General features: G+C 37.5%; 1 protein-coding gene across 1 annotated transcript in view; it reads left to right on the forward strand.

The window, feature by feature from the left end:
* ARHGAP15 (Rho GTPase activating protein 15) overlaps positions 1 to 20,592 on the forward strand; it is a 331,505-nt gene that overhangs the window by 159,232 nt on the left and 151,681 nt on the right. The window contains exons 10-11 of the mRNA XM_032190068.1: positions 11,240 to 11,338; positions 13,179 to 13,305. Of these exons, the coding sequence (XP_032045959.1) occupies positions 11,240 to 11,338; positions 13,179 to 13,305 (226 nt within the window). The remainder of the gene's footprint in view (positions 1 to 11,239; positions 11,339 to 13,178; positions 13,306 to 20,592) is intronic.

Here is a 20,592-nt window from a genome sequence, read left to right on the forward strand (position 1 = left end):
TCAAGAATCTGATAACATTTTGAATTACTTCAGTGGCAGGGGAGCGATGTAAGGATTAGGATAAGGGTGGGATTCTAATAAAAGGTAACATAACACTTTCAGAAATTAAAATCCAAAATTCCAGTTTCTGTAAGACTTTCCCTTTTGCCTGGCCGTTTAACATATAACTGGCTGGATGTCACTTTTTGGTTGCCATTTGGTAGGATGAGTGGTAGTGCATCTGGTGTCTGTACCAAGGTTTTGGGAAGGGCAGGGACCACAAGGGGCAGGGTTCTGTGCGGAGGTGCTCTGGTCATAGCCCTCCTGTATCTGCAGTTCATGTTGCTGGATAAGCACGAGTCTCCTGGCACATGCACAGGGCTTGGATTAATATTCAATGATGACATCCTTGGACAAGGGGGCCATAATGCGTTTTAAAACACTCTATTTATTTCTCTGTCATGTGTACTGTACATTTATTAGTGACAAGAAGCGGAGCAACAATCATGATGTTGCAGGACTCAAGATAAATATGGTCTTATGATTATGGTGTGAAGGACTCAAAACCCAAATACCCAACCATTTCGGTGCCTGATAATTTTGTATATTTTTAGCTTCTCTTAAATTTAGATTCCTAAGGTCCTGAAAAGAGCTGTCACCCCAAACCTGCACTTGGCTATACTGTATCATCCCAAAGCTTGTGACAGGGAAGCATACCAGGCTTTCAGACACAGCATATTTAGAAAAGAAGGACTGAGTCTGCCAAATTCCCAAAAACCACTTCCCAATTCTCCTCACGAATAGCAGGAAATTACTTATTATCAGTGGGTAATTCAACCACAAATGTTATTGATTATCCAACCTCAATCTTTACAGTCTTGATGGCCAAATATTTTGCAATCATTCTCTCTATTTAAAACTAGAAGATGTGATTTGTATTTTGGAAAAAAAAGAGTTTTTCAATTTTTCTGCATGCCACATCACATTGTGGTGCATCCCTCCAGTGGGATGCATCCCTCCAGTGTGATGGCCAGAAGCTTGACTGATAGATGTCAAAGTGTAATTCATGCTGTAACACATGAGAAAAGCCTATGTTATTCAGAAATTTCAGATACTTGTAAAAAATCTACATATTTTTATAATAAAGCATGTATCTGTTAATGTTTGGCATTTGGTATATCCTGGTCTATAATCTTAACTCAAAGACCTAGACAGAAGGTGCATGTTTCTGATAATGTTTTTCTAATTCTACATGTATTTATTAAAAAACAATACATTATGTAATTGATCTCTGTGCGTTGGCTTGTTTGTGAATTATGTAGTCAAATATTTCAGTAGTTTTTCACCCAATTACTGTTAGATGGATAAATTCAGTTACTGCACAAAAGTCACCAAGTTCTGAGCTATATTCTCTTTTCCTAGAAAAGCTCCCCTTAGATGCCTATTGTGAAAAGATAATTTGATATTTTGGTTATGTGATATTTTTAAATAACATTTTGAGTAACCTTCTGTCATTACTACTCTGCTACTTAGAAGAGCATATAAATTTAAAGGCCAATGCATTTTCAATGCTGTCAGTGAAGCTCCACAATATCTGAAGAAAAAAATCCAGGATCTTCCAACAGTTGAAAACTGGTTTGAAACTGTCATGAGAATATAGAGATATGCAAAATTCCTTTTTTGGATTGCAAGAATTTCTTATTACAAAAAAAAAAAAAAAAAAAAAAAAAAAAAAAAAAAAAATATATATTATTCTTTGAATTAAACATGATCTGCATACTATCTAGTCTGTGATACAACTTATTATATAAAATAACATGACCTTCAAATCAAAAAAGCTGTAAGGGTTCATAGTCTATAAGCCTGTTAGGAACTGGATGCGAAGAATCCATATTCTTCAGTACCTAGCTGAGCACTGCATGTATGGCATTGCCTGTGAAAATTTTTAACAATTTTGTGAATCCTTAGAGACTACAGATCTCAGCTAGGTGATAAAAATGTATGGACAATATTTGCTGTTGATATATGTGCAAATATTGTCCATACATCATCCTTTCTATTAAAACACTAAATATTTTTTGTAGTGTAAATCTTTTCAGTTTGCTGTAGTCAGAAATGTTTTTCTTAGATGGATATAATAGCCTTATTGAAAACATTTTTAGTCACACTTAGCTTTTCCTAATATTTATGTACAAATAAAGGCGGATGGAGGAAACCCAAAGATGTTGTGCATTGTTCGCTCCCTGCATGCAAGGAAAGATGATAACCATTATATTTTCCTGCCTACAACACTTAGGAACTTGACACAGCTGGCAGAGTGTATGTTCAGATCATGGACCAACTTTGATGTTTTACATTGTTATTAAACAGTAGCTGGCATGGCCATGTAGCAGCAGGATATTACACTTACCGTTCAGTAGACCTGTTTTTATAGAAAAGGACTTCCTGCCTCCTTGCCCCAGGCCACAAAACCCTCTACGGCAGAGCTGGTGTTTTGTATCTCTAGCAGTAGGAGGATTCTTGTGTTGTCTTACTTGCTTTTGGCAAGTTAATAAAATAATGTAAACAGCTAATTTTGGAAAATGACTGTATGTTCTGCATGCTCGGTATATAGAAAGGCTCTGAGTCAGAAAAAAATAAATAAATAAATAAAAGAAATGCGAATGAAAAGGACATGGTAAATATAACAATGAAAAATCCCATTCAGTAGTGCTGTTTCATCTCTAAGAGATGCTTTATTCAACAGCAGGTATCAATCCCCACAAGTAACATCTGCTATCAGAGGATTTGCAGGTACACCTTTGTTCACTGCTAACTGAATTTGTGTCAGTATTATAATTCAGCAGATTTCTGCTTTTCACTCAAACTAGGATTAGCATTGACTTGGGCTGGAGGGCATTCAAGCTGCTGTTCTTCTTTTAGCTATATTTCTCTGTAAACATCTAATTGTTTCAAAAAGTGATGTACAGTATGCAAAAACCTGAATTCAATGCAAATAAGTCTGCGCAGCTCTAAAGTTAACAGGTGTTCTCATTAGTGTAAGTAGACAAGGAACGATTCTTGAATGTTTTATAAACACTTATAATCATGGCCAAATACATTACTGTAAGTATAAAGATACTTATAGCAACATCTCTTTTTTCTTATTGTGCAATCTCAGCACTTATTAATAGGAGACATGTGTCAGTAAATGAAATACTCAAAGCCAGTGCTGGCTTCTGCCTGCAAATAATGTAGCTGTAAAATGCTCTGCTACTGATGAATAAATTTCTTGCTAAAATAAGAGTCAACGAAATGAAATCTTTACACATAGCACATATATATTTTAAATATATATCCTTGCTTTTACTGAAACTAGAGCATTCATTCTCCCTTTGATTTTTTTGTTTGTTACAGGGACTTATCATGTTGAGTCTCTCTCACATATATCATAAAGTGTTATAACGTGCATATAAAATTGGACAGGAGGACCATTCATCACTAGGTCTTGTCCAGCTGGTAAAACTAAGAAAGACGGGGACTTCTCTAGGAAACCATTGCCAATATCTCTGTATGTGGCTGGGTAATATATGGCTTCAGATTGCAAAGGCAATAACAGTAAAATATTACCCCAAGGAGAAAAGTAGCTTGCAGTAGGTATTCATGCAGTGCCTTTAGTCTTCGTCTGTGGATGAAATGCACAATTGTCTATTCCCCTACTTCCCGCTACGCACAGACATGACTGAGTTGTATCTTAATTATTCTCTCTTACTTTTCAGCTATAAGTCAGTTTTGGGGGTATGTCTTTCTCGCTTCCCATGTCTGCAGTGGCTTCCATCTCCCCTCACTTTGGCCTAATACCTGGCGGGCATCTGTCCACCTGGCTCCCGTGGTGTGGGGCTGGAGCAGTGGGTGGTACAAGCATCCGAAGTGGTCATCTTCTGCCTGCCTCAGATTTTCATTTTCTGCCCTTTGCCCTTCTCTGAAGGAAACCCCTGGTTTGCAGAAGCAAATCCAAGGAGTCAAACTTCATCTCACGTAGGGGATAACACCAGTATGGCAGATCAGTATAAATACTTCTCAGTATGTTACTTGGATGCTTAGCAGAAAATACTTGCTCTCCTGTTCCTTTCTCTTCTGTCAAACTGCACATGTTTTATTTTCACACATCTGTAAGGGAAGGAAGAAATAAGACTGGTGGGTGAAAAAGGGAAAATGCCCACCCATTCCTTGAAAGCATCCTGGTACCCTCTGGCAGAGCACTGGACCTCTCCCCTCTAGGGAGGCACTTTGGACTCTCCAGTCTAATCTCCTCTTCAGACCCAAGGAGGAGGTTTGGTCTGTTGGGGCCTAATCAGCTTTAATCATTACCTTCTTTCTGTTGTCTTCCTTGCAAATGGTATAAATCAGTTCCTCTGCTTCTGAGATTCTTCACAGGCAGTTAGGAAGGGAAGAGATTTGCCTTATAATTCAGAGAGAAGACCTGATTCTCTCCTCACTAATATGAGTGCAATTCAATAAGAACTGGTGTATACTATGAGATCATTGCACAGCAGAAGGGAAGCATTAGGCTCAAAAATCTTTTTTTCTTCTTAACAGTCCCAGAGTTCATTATTTTACTGCTATAGTATGTTGAAGAGCTCAGTCCTAGAAATTCAACAGGAAAAAAAAAAAAAAAAAAAAAAAAAAAAAAATCATTTGCTCATCACTGGTGCAATATAGTTTCATTTAAAAAAAAAAAAGTTATTTTGTGGAAGTTTGTCCCTAGAATTCAGGGTGTTGAATCCACTTCAGAGCCATTGATATATACACATATACCCCAAACATTAGACTAAAATCATTAAAAAGCAAATTATTTGTGTAAGCTGGTTGCTTTGGTACCATGACCCCATGAGCGTTTTCAGAGAATGGACGTGCAAATCAGTCACGGCACAAGGCAAGACAATTGAAGACATATCTTGTAAACATCTGGCAGCGATTGGTCTTACAGTTGCTAATAGTGTGGAAGTTGTGAAAACACAGGATCTGTTTGTTGCCTCTTTGCAATGCTTGGTTTTCACAGTAATTTTTACAGAGTCAGAAGAAACAGGGTAATTATAACATAAGGTTCAACATCTTTAGATATGTAGAACATTTTCTGTTGCTTAAAACAAATATTCCCAAAGAAAGTATAAAACATTTTTCTGACTTGCAAAGTTTTTGCAGTCTATCATTTAAATTACTTAAATAAAGGGAGCTTTACTACTCCCAAAAGCTGAGAATATAACACCCGCCATGCATATTAGCTTGATCTTTTTGACAGACCAGAAAAGTGTTTGTGTGTGCCAATTAAAACAAAAATGGATCCCCAGTGGCTTGTTCCTCACACAACTTCTGAAGACTGCTATCATTGTATGCTGGGGTAACCCTGGATAAGGCGGCTATCCAAAGTAAACAAACTTTTCAAAACTTTCATGACAGATGGGGGTTACAAATGCATTTTAATAAGAGAGTTGCCAAAGCAACTTTTTTGCAATCAGCATATATTTACTTAACATCTAGCAACATTGGGAACACAAGGCAGATACTTTCTCACAAAATGTTTTAACAAATATCATTTTTTTGGAAACATTGGTTGAAGACCTTTTCTTCCAAGCTGATATTTCCCCCTCGCTTCAATGTTAACTTTGCTCGACATGCAAAGGACTGCTAGATTGGTAAAGCCAGACTGTAACATGAGACAGACAATCTGCTTGATAATGAAATTTCTTTGGTAGTCGTAAACATCTTAGAGTCCTTTAAGTAACTTAACTAGCAGCATAAACGTGACTACCTCCGCTGGAGAAGCTGAATCATATAATGGATATGTAATGCAGTATGGATATAATGCAGCTGAATAACAATCCTTTTGTTTTCTGTTATTTGCATGTCTTGAATATTAGAATCTCAGTTCAATACAGTGCAGCACAGAGAGATATTTTATTTATCGTCTCTGCTGCTCCGTCTTTCAGCATAAACATGGCCAAGAGACTGGATTATCTGTGCGAAAGAATTTGAGATCAACTTCCAGAAATGCAGTTTGACTTTTGACATGTTTTTAAAAACTTACATATCTCTGTCCCTGTTTAATTCAAATCCAGTTAATTAAACCACTAAGGAGCATAGTGTCTCCCAACTTTAATTAATTTTATTTCTGCTGTGGGTGTGGACACATGAGTTTCTATGTTTTATGCATTTATTTTCAAGCTATATTATATTCTAAAGATTATTTTTTTAAGAACATTTAGAAAAGGAGAGTGAAATTTTCCAGTTTAATATCTTTTTTTTTTTTTTAATATATATATTTAAATTAATTATTTTATTTTTAATACCAGCCCTGGTGTCTGGCATGCAGATGGAGTGTGTCGTGCCCTGTGTTAAGTAGACTGGGTGGCCAGACCCCATCCTGCAAAAATATCTCAGGGATGTGGAGGAAAAACCTAGATTCCTCTCTTTTATGGGAATCAGGATAGTTAACATGATCAGAAGAAAAACTTGTAAGAAGCAAGGTGAGATAAAGGCAGCAGTGGGAAGGGGGAAGAGTGTTAGCTTTTGAGCTAGAAATGCTCCAGCGATTCACATTTCCTTTATTCCTATGTATATCAAGGGCAGCAATCCCCATGCACAGTGCAACAAGAGGAACACATTTTATTGAGTTTCTGCATGCAGAGGTATCTGTCAATCCAAGTTTAAATCACGTAGTGTTTACCACAAGCTGTGGAACTCCTGGGTGACATCAAAATTTAAGTTTTTTGCACTGAATTCTGCGCTGGATTTACCATTTGTGTAGGGTTTCCACGGTTCAGAAGTGTCCAATAATCCATCGCTGGACTGTTGGGGTAGGTTATTCAAAGACCTACCTCCACAATCCAGGATTTTTTCAGGATGTCCCACATTCAGAGGGAGTTGAGCGCTCTCTTGTTTCAGTATTTGGCTGAAATAAGAACTGTGTGGTGGTTTCTTGGTGGCCATATGTGAGCCATACACAAGCTGTACGTGAACCATACACTTCCCAAGCTGCTCACTCCATGCTCTTTCATTGCAGAGGAGAGACTCTGAAGTGTTTTTGCTGCATTTCTCCTTCCCCATAGGATTCTCCACTTCCTGTATTAAAGTTTGTGCTCTGCATTGTCTGAAAATAGTTAATCACTGCAAATAATAGTTGCAGTCACCAGAGATGCATAAGTACACTTTGAAGTGAGTGAATCAATAATAAGGTTTTGTATTTTTGTTTTGCTGTGTGAATTTTTCGCCCTTTTCGATATCTCCATAGAGTGCCTATCAGTAGGATTGCTAAAATTGCCTCCATCCCTGTTCTGCAGCTAAAACAAATGTAAGAAACAAATGTGTCTGTAGGAATATATACTGGTAAAGAACCAGGGGGATGCCATGAAGGATGGTTTTATCACAGCAGTGCAATAGTCCCTGGTCTGATGTTTCTAGGAAGGCTATGAAGCCCCTGAGCTTATTCCAGGGTGCTTTTATGTGTTCTGCTGGTGTGGGAATGCCAAGAAAGGGGAGAATCTCTGAGGTAAAACATAAAAAAAGAGGTGAACCAAGTGAGCTGTAAAGGTTTGGAAGTCCTGTAGAAATGCAGCCATGCATGGAATGTAGCATGTCCCACAGCACAACCTAGCACAGGAAAAATGTAGGATTTGTAGAATTTTTGGGAACCCCTGATCATGGATAGGATACAGGGTATTTATGTATGGTAATGGTATTGAAAAAATAAAGTATCAGACATATAGGCATTGTTGTGTTTAGAAACATAGGATCTTGTTGCTTACAACCTATGGTGACATGCAAAGCAAGCCCACCCCTACGTTTGCAGCTGTATAAGATGACAAGAGAAATCCTTAGTAAGCCACAAGTAGGGTATTACAAATTTTTTTCACACCTGCCTCTGACTTTCCACACTTTGCTGGCAGCCTGGCAGGGCATTGAATTTAACACACATTTACCTGCGGTGAGCCGATGTTTGCAGATGGTCAATGCCGAACAGCAGGACTGCAGTTCATTGTAAAACTGCTCAGGAGGAAGGATTCAGCCTGTGAAGGGATTTTTCCAAGGTACTATAGCAAGAAAGAAGGAGTCCTGGAGTCCTGCCCCCACTCTAAGCAACTCGAAGGGCACACCCTTTGAAAGCAAGAGGGCTGGTGCCAGTTGTCATTCCTCGTTTATTTAGTGCTGACAGTGGCATCCCAATTCTGCCTGGTAAGGTCATGCTAATTCCAGACCGTAGCCCTTGCAAAAATGATATGAGAGGGATTTCAGGAAATACTGAAATAAATGGAGCACCTGGCACAATGGAGACTGGCAGCTCTATCTAGAGCACTTCATTTTCTTTCTCCTTTTTATTTTATTTTATTTTATTTGTCTTTCATTTTTTCTCCAGTCTCTCTGTTTATTTCAGCAGTGTCTGTTACAGAGACGGTGTGTTAGCACGCCTTAATATTGAAAAATTTATGCTTGTTGTTAGTTATACATCATTTAGGGCTGTGATCATAAATTGTTCAATCACAAGGTTTACTCAAAGCTAGCATTCTTTACTGATGTCTTTTCCCAAGGGTGTTGAAAATTCGATTGTTCAAAGTGCAAATATGGTTTAGCAATCCCTTCCAAGAACCATTTATCAGAAATCCTAAGGAGGTAATATATAAAAGTGGGATAGGAAACCTGCACATTAAATGGGATTTACCAGCCAAAGCCTTTGGAACTGCTTTCCTGTGAATGACTGGAATGGAGCAGAACAAAGTCAATTACTGACTGTAATTAAGGAGTGGATGCATTTAAACTGTAGAGAGCAGTAGCAGTCTTCTTGAAACTGTCTAGTTACTCTGAAGATTAGTCTGAGGAAAGAAAGAAAAGGACTTGAACTATATCTTACAGAAAGTATATTTTAAATGAATTCTCTTCCCTCAGTGCTATGATCTGTTTTTACAGATTTGCTCATAAAACACTGATAATATATGATTATCAAAATAACACATTCAGACAAAGAAACTTTCAACATGCATTTTGCTTTGGTCTTGTTAGTAATGGAGTATCTCTTTTGCATATCATACAGTACAAATGTTTATGCAGTGCTGAATGCTTGTATTTTCATAAAGCCTGAATTTGCTGAACAGAAGAATGAACTATGTTGTGTCCCTTTTAAGCCTTCAAAATACAGTAAATCTAATTATATATGTTGCTTTTACTTTGAAACTGTTATTCCATTTTATAATTTTAATAATGATTTGTTTATACTGGGACAGAGGCATTAGATTGAATTGTTGCCTGTGTTTAGTCTAATTCATATCTGTGTGTATACATTAATAAATTGTGATATAAGGTAATAATGCTTCAATCCCAAAACTCGCAGTGTGAACTGGGCACATATCTGGAGGTCACCTCATTTAACTACTTACCTAAAGTTGAATTTGGGTATTTTTTTTTCTTTTTCTCTTTTGATAAAGTGAATGGATAGCACATGAGCAGTGGTTAGCATCGCGGCAGAGGACTGGTAGCAGAGTTCCAGTTTCCCACGTCACCGGCTCTCCCATGCGCCCGGTGAACAATGGAGAGGCTGGAGGTCTGCTCCTGAAGGGCCGGAGAGGGGCTGGATGGGGCTGGGAACATCTGCAGGCAGGCAGGCAGGCAGGCAGGCTCCCGAGCCAGCACTGGGAGCCCATTCCCACAATCTCTGCAGCGCTCTCACAGGATGTCTCCGCTGGAGCTGCGCTGACGGGATTTTCCTTAATGCTGATGACTTTGGAAACCTTCCTTACAGGCATTTCCTCAATAACGGGAGGGTTATAGGACAATTAATGAAACATTAAGCTGTTTTGTCTTTTTTTTTTTTTTTTTTTTTTTCCTGGTAGTATTTCAGTTTTCAGAAAGATGCGGGAAGTTTCTTTTTTGTGCTAAAAACTCTGGACACAGGCAGATGCAGTGAAACAGTAGCACCTCAGGTTGTTCGATTTAAGTAAATAGGCTGTGCCAGGTCCTAATGGCTCTGCTCTGCTTTTCCTCACGCTCACTTCAGAGAGAAACCACAGCGCTCAGCCGTTCCCTGAGAGAGACCTGAACAGGTTTTGGTGCTGAGAAATAGCGTGCCCTGATGAGCAGATTAATGAGAGGACTGAATCTTTGTCCCAAAGCACTGAAACCTGAGCGTGCGATCCGAAAGCTACCTAGGTTTGCACAGGAAACCCTTAATAACAAAATAATAACAATATTTAAAAAAAAAATAATGTCTGGCTTCATTGCTGATGGGTGCCCAGCTGGTTTGGAGAGTGGGCAGGGTGAGATCCTGCATCTTGCAGGATGTGGGGGAGATGTAACTCCGGTCGCTTATCTGTAGGTGGGCAGAGATGCTCTGCCCCACATCCACAGCCACGTGGGCCAGGGCACTGCTGAATAACCCACAGTGCAGCTTCATGCCTCAGTTGTGCTGTCTGTAAAATGGCCCTTTCAACCCACTTTGTAAAATAGGAGATCTGCTTTGGTGAAAACTTAGTAAAAAAAATAAACTAAAATAATGAAAGTGATGTATCATTATTTTCACAGTGGTTTACTGAAGTTCAGACCAGCAGAATATGCATGCATATTTCCACCAAATATTGTTAGGCAGGGAAACAGTGATATCAGGGGAATGAATATGCTTTTGATAAATATTCCCAGTGTGGGGGTCAAAAATGTAAATAAACTTCTATTCAGACAAACTGGGGATTTTTTTTTCCTGATAAATGGGCTCCTAATTACTTTGCTACAGCCATCTTAGATGGTAATTTTCTTTATGTTAAAAACAGTGACTATTAATTTCACCAAAATACTTGGAAGTGGACTCTGGGATCACAGGTACATAATAAACATGTAAATTCAAGGATAGAGGAATCAGATATAAAATAATAATACCAGAATAGAAATGCAAACTGAAAATAACAGGAATTAATTCTCACATTGCATTCATTTCTTTCCAGAATGCTTTGATTTACATTTGAACCGTCTATCGTATTGAGTTTCCTGGCTTTTCTCAACTTTTGTCACGTTATCGTTATTTTTGCACTATTTGTGTTTGGTGGTTGCACTGCCGAGACAATATCTCGTTTGTTGTGACATATCCTAAACAGCTTTCAGACAGAGGTTCAAAACTCCTCGGTAACTCCAGGAGATAATTATCAATACAAAGGGAAGCATTCGGGTACGTAGTGGAAAAAACTGCAGAAAATCATCTGTCCTGTGTGTTGTACTTACCTGTCTTTGCCCATCCCTCCCCCAGATCACGACAGTGTCAGGAAATGAGTTCCTCCTCCAGTCGGATATCGACTTTCTCATATTGGATTGGTTCCACGCTATCAAAAATGCAATTGACAGATTGGTATGTATTTGTTTTGGCTGTTACCTTTATTAATTAAGATGTAGCAATTTCAACTTCATTTGCTTAGGCATCTCTGCAGGTTTTAGGCAGTCAGCAGCTAGCAGCTAGCAGCTAGCTAGACATTCCTTTATCAGAAGGATACAAAAATATGTATGCAAATCTACCCAAAAATGTCAGATAAACAAGGTTGTTGAACTAAAATGTCATTTGATTCTTGCCTTGAAATGCAACGCTACATTTATTTCTCTGAAATAACAAGGACGTTGGTTTGCTGAGGGTTGTAAAAGCACACAAGCACTTAATAACTAATGAATTTTTGCATTTTCTGTTTATGCAGCCTACAGTATATAATCTTCAATAGAACTATTAATACATTTGAGCCTTTTATGAATTTTTGTATTACTTATTCACAAGAATAACACTAGCAAATAATATTCCTTTGTAACTGATTGCTGTTATTCTCCCAGGAAGGCTGGGGGTTTTCTACTAGAAGTAAGCAGGGCTGCATTTTATTAAAACAGTTTTTAATTACCAAACCAGATTCAGCTGTAGCTTTTTCTTTCTTTTTTTGCCACTCTCAGTACAAATTCCAAATGTCTCCCTTCTATCTCTGCCTGCTCCAAGAACATATTTTTTTAGAGGGTACTGACTTCCCTTGTTCACTGAAGAATCTGGTGAGAGAAAAATACCCTCATTTCTTGCATTTTTCAAACATTTTGCTGAAATGGGATTGGCAGTGAGGGCAGACTCAATCTTGTGGAAAGGGTTAACCTGAGCAGGGCTACTGTTTCCTTAAAGAACTGCAAACATTATATTACCCTGAGGCTATAATCAGCCAAGGAAAGTTTGATCTGATGATGTATGTCTTCATATTGTGCATTTCATTGGGTATGCGAGGATATTGATATCCCACTGAAGATTTTGGGGTGGAGTTTTCCATGGAGACTCAAAGCACTCTTTTTTTTGGCGTGTTATTCAGCTAAGCATCTAATAGACTTGATTATTTCTTTAGTGCAGCTCCACAAAGAGGTGAACTCATGGCTTCAGCAGCTTTGAGTGCAGAGTGAGCCACAGCAGCATGTAGCAGAGCAAGAGTACCAGGGTATCATCCTTGCTCTGTGCCCAGGACAGGACAGGACTCACCCAGCAGCACTCACCGACAGCTTCACCCATGCCATTTGTTCTGGTTTTAAAACTTTGAATTGGTGCAGAAAGCCTTGTAGCTTTCCCCACCATTGGGATTTCAAATCTCACCTGGCCACATGCCGTGGGAAGAGGTGTGTGACCAGCCAAAATAGGGTCTCCCTCTTTTGTTTTCTTCTGCTCATGATTAAAATTGGGACCGCTAATGGTCCCTAATTGTCACTTCGTATGCCAGTGAATTAGAGCAGCAGCAAAGTCCCCTGTTCTTCCCCATGCTTATACCAGCAGAGTTCAACCCTAGATCTGTACAGATGTTTGAAACAATTGTGTTTGAAAGAACATTTACCATGAATATCTAAAACAAAAAGGCTACTTAAACAACCTTCCTCTTTGCACTAATTTGGAAATAGCCTACAATGTGGAAATCATTTTGGTCTCTAAGGCCTAAAGAAGCAGGCCTTTTGTTTTCCTTACTTAAATAGGAATTTATCTCAGAAATTAAGATCAGTCTGTCAGGGGCATAAAAGCTCTGCCATATGACAAATTTTGCATTACACTTCCCTTAAATTATATACTCACTGCATCACTTGCTGTGTCTATTAGTTTCTGATTCTGTACTGGCATTCTGTAATCTCTTGCTTCATTCTTACAAATAATAATTTTATTAAAAGCAGACATATATATATTCTTTCCCCAGCCAAAAGAACGGAGTTGCACATCGAGAAATTTGGAGTTCAAACTCAAAAGATCCTCCAGCATCGAATTACTGAATAGCTTAGACACCGAATCCAAAGAACCAAAGCCTGAGCACAGAAAATCTTTAAGTAAGATTTTTTTCCTTTCTGATTTTATTCTTTTTTCCCCTTTCTAAAATAACTGTGCCATTATAGGGTAAGATAATTTTTATTACATACAGAATGTAAGGAAGATCACTGAGAATTGTAAAGCTGAATGTGTTCTGTGCTGATATACATAACTTGCATTTAAGTAAAGACAGTTACTAGCTCCATACTTTTAAAGGGTGACATTCCCTCCTAAACAAAATATATTTGTTTAGGAGAAAAGACATTTATTCAAGCCATTTATTTTAAAAAATAAGCAACATGAGTCCTATGCTAATGGTCTATTGCAGTTGCTTTGTTTCCATTTTAGTAAAATACCTCAAATTGCTAGAGTAATTTTGTCTGTTATATATTTATACACTGAATTGCTGAAAGACCTGGCATATCCTCTCTCGCCAACAATCAGGGATGTATCTATAATTTTATGGAAAGTAAATTTCAGGGATTGAGATTGATTTATGTTGGTATGATTAGAAAAGAAAGTGATCTAAAACTAGTAGGGGCATCAGTCCACTGAGACTTTCCTGTTCCAGCTCGTTTTGAGGTGTTTGCGGTACGGTGGGCAGCAGGAGCTGGTGGTGATCCCAAATCACTCACTCAGCATTTGATAATTTCACCCTCTCTCCTGGATCTTTGTTTTTCTTCTTTGTTTGGCAGGAGTCACATATTGCTGCTAATGTAAGCACCGTGACAGCTTTAGCCCCGCATGCTGGTACAAGATACCTATAGGTGCTGAAGGTCTGTGCAGGAATGTGACTGCACACATTTCAGTGCAGGATCAAAGTCTTAGATGTTAGGAAAAGAGTTGCATACAGAACACCCAAACATAGCTATTTTTAATGATAATTATACACATAATCATAAATATATGCACACATGCATATACACACACAAATACAGAGATTCATTAGTCTCTTTTTGCAGACCAAAGCTTTTTTATTGTTGTTTCCCTGTCATCTTGGAGATTTTTATTTTTTTTTTAAGGTTTCTCTTTCTATTGTAAAATATAAAGAAGCCTGAATGTGGCTTGTGAAAAATTGTCCCAATATCTTTCTGCTGTGTATTACATTGCATTTCTCAAAGGAAGAAAAAATAAGACTTGAGAGCATGGTAAGTTTTGAGGGCCTGATTCTGCTCACAATGTAGCTAATAGCAAAATGCTCATAAACTGTCTTATCACTTGGGGCATTTTTATTTATTTATTTTGACTTCTCACATATCTTTAAATGATAATTTGTCAGACAAAACAGAAAAAGTGAATACGAGCAGTGGCATAGACTTACTCTACATTTCTTTTCAAACCTTAGAGAATTATGAGTAACCTCTGTTTTGTTCAAGGCTATTTAAACTATTAAAAAATGTGAAATTATCTGCTGTGAAATCTCAGTGAATCGAAGCTTGTATCTAAACACTGTAGCTTGGATCGTTCTGAAATATGTATTCAGAACTTTTTTGGCCCCTCGAGATCAAGTAATTATGTGGAATTAGAAAAATCATATTATTCACTTACTTATTAGTAGTCTAAGCACAAACTGTATTGTCAGTTTTCTGCCTTTGGCTTTCTGTGCCCTTAATGTTCACACAAGTATCGTAGCCAGAATTATCGGCAGCTAGAGCCAAAATTGCTTTAAAAAGGCATGAGAACTGGTAATGACACATTGTTAGCAGTTAACAGGTGGTCGTTTCATTGTCCAGTTTGACTGCAGAGCACAGAGAAGATATGTGCAATATCTGCAAGTGTGTTTATAAAGTTCTTGTAAAGTTTAACGATTTTATAATTTTATAGTGCTCTTATATTATTGACTGCTGCCAATGTTGAATCCAGACAAAGGAGATTTTTAAAAGATGGCTTAAAACTCCTCCAGTTTAGCACGAAAGACAAGCAAGTGATGTGTGTTAGCAGGCCACCACCACCGCCAGTAATCTTTAATGAAATATTCAGACAGCTCACTCATTTGTATTTTCCTACTCTGCATTTAAGGGCTGCAAAAGATGTCCAGTTTTAGACTAGATACTGCTGTGCTGTTGGTCTTTTTTAGCAGCACAAGTATATAGAGGACAGGTATATTCTACTTAAAGCATTCCAATGATTTATTCTTTAATTTAAAATTGGGGAGACAGCTCCTAGAGACCAGGTAGTAGGATTTTTTATTTTTTTAATGTTTAATCCTAATTGCTTCTGCTTAAACTGTGAGGACAAATGGTAGTTCTCAGTTATGCTTTTTGAGTTGTAGACACTGATTTCATTGAAAATTGGGCTTAAACTGCCAGACTCAATTTCCAAAGTTCACACAATGTCTGTCTTCTTGGTCATGCAGCTTTTCAGTGGCTTCTCATCCAGTGTGGATTCAATTCATGTTTTAATTGAAATTTTCTTGGGCTAAGAAGTAACCAAGGATGGCCTTGGGAAATGTTACCAAAATATCTAAAAGTGTGATCCCACTTTCAAAGGCATGGAAGGAGATTGCTCTTTATTTTACAATGACAACTATTTCACTCATTTAATTTATGAAGATAGTGCCTAGTCAGGAAAAACACTCTTTTCACCTAGCAATCTCCACCATACATTTGGTGCAAGAAACCTGTCTTGTTCCACTGCTCCTTTCCATGTGAAGAAATTTTTTAAAAACTGGTGGTAGACTTCATAATTTCCAAGTGATTTCATTATCCTTTTTTTTTTTTTTTTCTCCTTAGGTTGCCAAAAAAAAATAAATATAGTAATTAGTACCAATTATAATAGGGTCTGCTGGTGACCAGCCTGCCATATTAATTTTATCACACGAAAATGGGGCAGTGGGGTTAGAATGAGAATAGAGGCTCTGTAACGGCCTGTGGTAGGTAGAGAGTATATGTGCATCACAAGTGTCCCAGAAGCTGTGCAGGTATCCAAAAAACAGAAGACCTTCCTTTGTGTATGGACTGCAGGAGCTGCCAGAAGAGTCATAGTGTAGGTGGCAAAACCAACACTATGCTCTCTCTTATGCTCGGTGCTGCTTTTTCTGTCCATGGTTTCTTTCTGGTTTGCATTTTGGCCATTCTCTGGGAATTTTGTCACTCAGGAGTGACCTCTTGTGGAAGAGCCGGGGCTTGAGTCACTATCGATTGTCGGAGGGGATCAATTCTCCTCTCCTCCCCCTTTTCCAGACGGAAACAAACGGCTGTGCAGTAGGAAGAGTGCCCTTTGGCTACCGTATCAATCTGAGGGCTGCTCTTGTCAAAATGCACAATCACAAGCTTGATAATGCAATACATTCCCAAAGCACTATATTTCCAACCTGTTCTTCATCATTTCCTTATGGCGTCACATTTACTCAGTTCATCACATTCTTATTAATATTTTAGGTTTCCTTGAAAGTGATGGAATTCTATTTTTATTACAAAAGCAACAAGAATAAATACTAATTGTTGTCAGTTATTTCCTTATGTAGTGGGAACAGTAATCTGTTCCTCAGCTTTAGGTTGCCAAAGCAAAATAATTAAATATTTTAGACATTTAAAAAATCTGTGATATTAGATAAATGCAATTTGATCTCCTTGTTTGCCACATAAAAGCTGGAACTGCCTGAATTGATAAGATTGAATTGCATTATTTTTATTGTTTCTACTCGCATATTTTTCTTATCTTCAAGAACACTTTACTGAAAATCCGGTGGTTAGTAATGCAGCAGTGCGACGGATCCTGGAAAAACCTCCTCCATATTTGAATTCTAGCTTAGAGAGCCACAATTACAGTGTCAAGATTTAAAATATATGTATACATGCTATTATATGTATATATATATCAGTAAAAAGGAAAGTCTTTATGAGCTTCACGATGTTATTGTTATTCATGATGTCTTTAGAGCCTCAGTAAGAGTAGTTGGGGATCGGGGTGTCATTGTGCCGGACACAATGCGACACCAAAGTAAGACAATTCCTGCCCCAGCAAGCTCTCAGCCTGGATGAGGACAAGTTGCAACAGGTGGAAAAAGCAGACAAAGCAGGGGGTGGAAGGAAAAGTTGACAGCAAAGCCGACATGTCATGCATATTAAACAGCAGGCTTGGGATTCCTTTCCCCTCTTCGTTAGGATCGGGGTGTTAGCCACCCTGGCCACTGGCCAACTCAAATAATGATATTTTGCTTACCTAAATTCCTCTTGCACTTTCAACCAGGAGTCATGGGCCTTTTTAGTCCCAAAGGGGAAGGCATCACTCTGTGCTGCTAGCTCACAAGCTTCCCTATGGAATGACCACAGGGGAATGTGTGGGTATGCCTCCCAGCTTCTTTTTAATTAAATATATATAAATATAAATATATATATATATTATAATATCTTCTGGTTCATAGTTTTGATTTGCATTCAGAGGTGCGTTTTTGTAGTCCACTTTTTTTTGCAATTTTTTGCTCTATAAAATCTTTTGGTTAAGTAATGAACCCCATGCCTAGCTTTTAACCAAGGGCTATGTGTGCTCTAAAATTGCCAAAAGTTGCTTTTGTTTCATTTAGTTTTCTTTGCTTCAGAGGGCTGAATTTTGAAACTTGAAGCATGGCATGTAAATATTCTTAAGTAACTGCTAACATATCCAGAATCATCTCTGAATGTAGTTTGTTAGATAATTAAGACTGTACAATGTGACGGGGAAAAATAATAATAAAAAAAAAAAAAAAAAAAAAAAAAACAACAGCAAAAAGGAACGACAGAAAACCATTTTGGTTTTTCAGTGGACTTGAGGAAAGAGTGGGAGAAGTCTCTAAAGCTTTAACCCTTTCTGGCTTGGTGTGGTGCTTGCTTCTTTCCTCATTACAGCCCATTTATTTTAGTTAGATGTGAGTTTCAAAGCTAAATGGATGCTATTTAGGGATTCTTCTTAGTTTACGATGGTAGCATTATGTATAGGTCAATTTTATTATTTTTAATAAAACCAAGAAATATAAAATAGTAATGTATCTTAGTGCTGCATTATTGCCAACAATTAAAATACAAAGGAAAAGTCAAGCTATATGCAAATATGCAGCTTTCTACTGCAATGTTAATTTTGTCACTCTACAGCTTGTATATTTGGCATTTATTTTTATTGTATCAACAGGACTGCAGTCAGCTTCAGATACTGAACAAGCACACAAAAAGAGAATGCAACTCAGTGTTTATGGAGGGCAGGAGCATTCATTTGGACTAGAGGGACTATGCTATTTTTTCCTTATTTTTTGTCTCAGATTTCTCTGCAACATTTATTACAGGTATTCTGTTTTCTTAAAGCTTAGGAAAATACTGATTCAGCAACAAAGAAGTAATAATATTGTGATTTTGGAAGCAAAACATGCCAAATTCAGAAACTAATTGTGTCACTATAAAAGGAGATTATGTCACACCCAAAATAACAACTGACTATGACAAGTTCTGATAAAAATGTGGACTTTTCCTGAATTTGAATATCCTTTTTCCATCAATTATATTATAATGTTTCCTTAATTCTTTGTTTTATTTCTACTTCACTTTCCAAAATCCTTCCAGAGTTTACTATTTGGGTTGAAAAAGCATATTTTCAAATTGGGCATAACCAAGTTCCATATAAACGTTTGGCAGGGAAATCAGTGCATGTTCACTTAATTCATTTTTATTGAACCAAGTCCAGATTTTTAGTCAGGAAAAAGTTAGATATTAATCATATCTGAGCAGGATCATTAAATTTTCCTTTACCTACTAGAACAGCAGGGTCATTATAGAACCATGAGAAGTTAGCTCACTTATTAATCTTTACAATTACATAAAAGTGATCATTTTTATAGTACTTAAGAGTAGCTCCTACCCATTACATGAAGAGTATGTGGGAATATTACAATATAATATAATGTATTATTATAGATGTGACCTGTAACTCATTGGTCTGCTCACTGACACACAACTCTGTAAAAGTTATCTGTTTGAGCTTGGATAATCTTTAATTGTTTCATATTCCTCATGCTCATTTATGGGGCATACTAGTAAATAGAGAGCTAGTCACTGAGTTATTAATTACCTCATTATTACTTAATTATCGCTATTGCATACTTCATTTTTATGGAGAAACACATCATAAAAGAAGGTGTTTTATACTGTCCACTACGGTTAGGTATGTATGACAGTGATAGCTAATGGAAGATTTAGTTAAAGAGAATCAATCAGAAATCCTCACTATAGATTACTATCTGGTTTCTTCTGCCATTTCCAGCAAACACTTCTCATCTTTGACTTTGAAACCCAACAGTTTAAACTGGGTTCTTGTTTCAGTGGACTAATCCCCTTTCATAAATCATGTTCAAGTGCTGAAATAATTTGCACATCATTTAAAGAGTATTTGCTTTGAAACATTCACCTCAAGCCCTTTTGTATATCCTTTCTCTCTAAAGATTTGTAGTATTTGTTTTGTTCTCTGAGGTATAAAAGACCTGAGTAAACTTTATTCCTGTTGTTTCAAGATTAGTGAAATAAAATGCATATTTATTCAACTGGGACTGAAAGGAGCTTTAGTAAAGACGATCATACATACCACCCGTGGGAATGTTATAATACTAAATGTCTGTCTTAAAATCTCTTTAGGTTTGTTCAAAACACTACTGAAGGACTTAAGTTTAAACAACAACAACAAAAAAATGGGTTGCAAATCCATATTTCTTCTTGTTGCCAAAGAAGAGAGTGGCACCATATTTTTTTTCTTAACAAAACGGACTCCTACGTGTGCACTCAAGATAAATTTGATATGGGGGCATTTAGAGACTGGAGAATCATGATTACTCTAAGTTTCTTCCTGCTGAACTACACACACTGACTCACTGTTTAAGAAAGCTGCATTTTGGAAAAATGTGTAGGGGTTGATTCAAACAGACAATTGCTTCAGAAAAAGCAATCACAAGGAAATCATGATCAGCACATCAGCATTTTAGGCATTGGGAGTTGAACAGTTTGGCCTCTTCCATGTTCTGCTGTTAGGGTCAGCTCCTGTGATATGTGAGTGAAAATGTTCACGCTGGCTCTTACCATTTTTAAGCCCAACTGCCCAAAATCGCATTGGTTTGGTGCTGTCTCCTAGTTCCTTACTAAGTGTTCACATTGTTAAGGAGTTAGGTGTATGTTGTGCTACATACCATGAATTTTGTTTGAGACAACATACAATACATATACAGTTACATCAGCTGGACACACCATCACCTGTGTCATCAAGAATATCTCCATTATTTTACATCTCTGTATTTCACCTCCACAGGAAGAGAATGTAGCCTGATATCTGGATACAGCTAAATAGATGCAGGC

This window comes from Aythya fuligula, chromosome 6, assembly GCF_009819795.1.
Source record: "Aythya fuligula isolate bAytFul2 chromosome 6, bAytFul2.pri, whole genome shotgun sequence".
NCBI lineage: Eukaryota > Metazoa > Chordata > Aves > Anseriformes > Anatidae > Aythya > Aythya fuligula.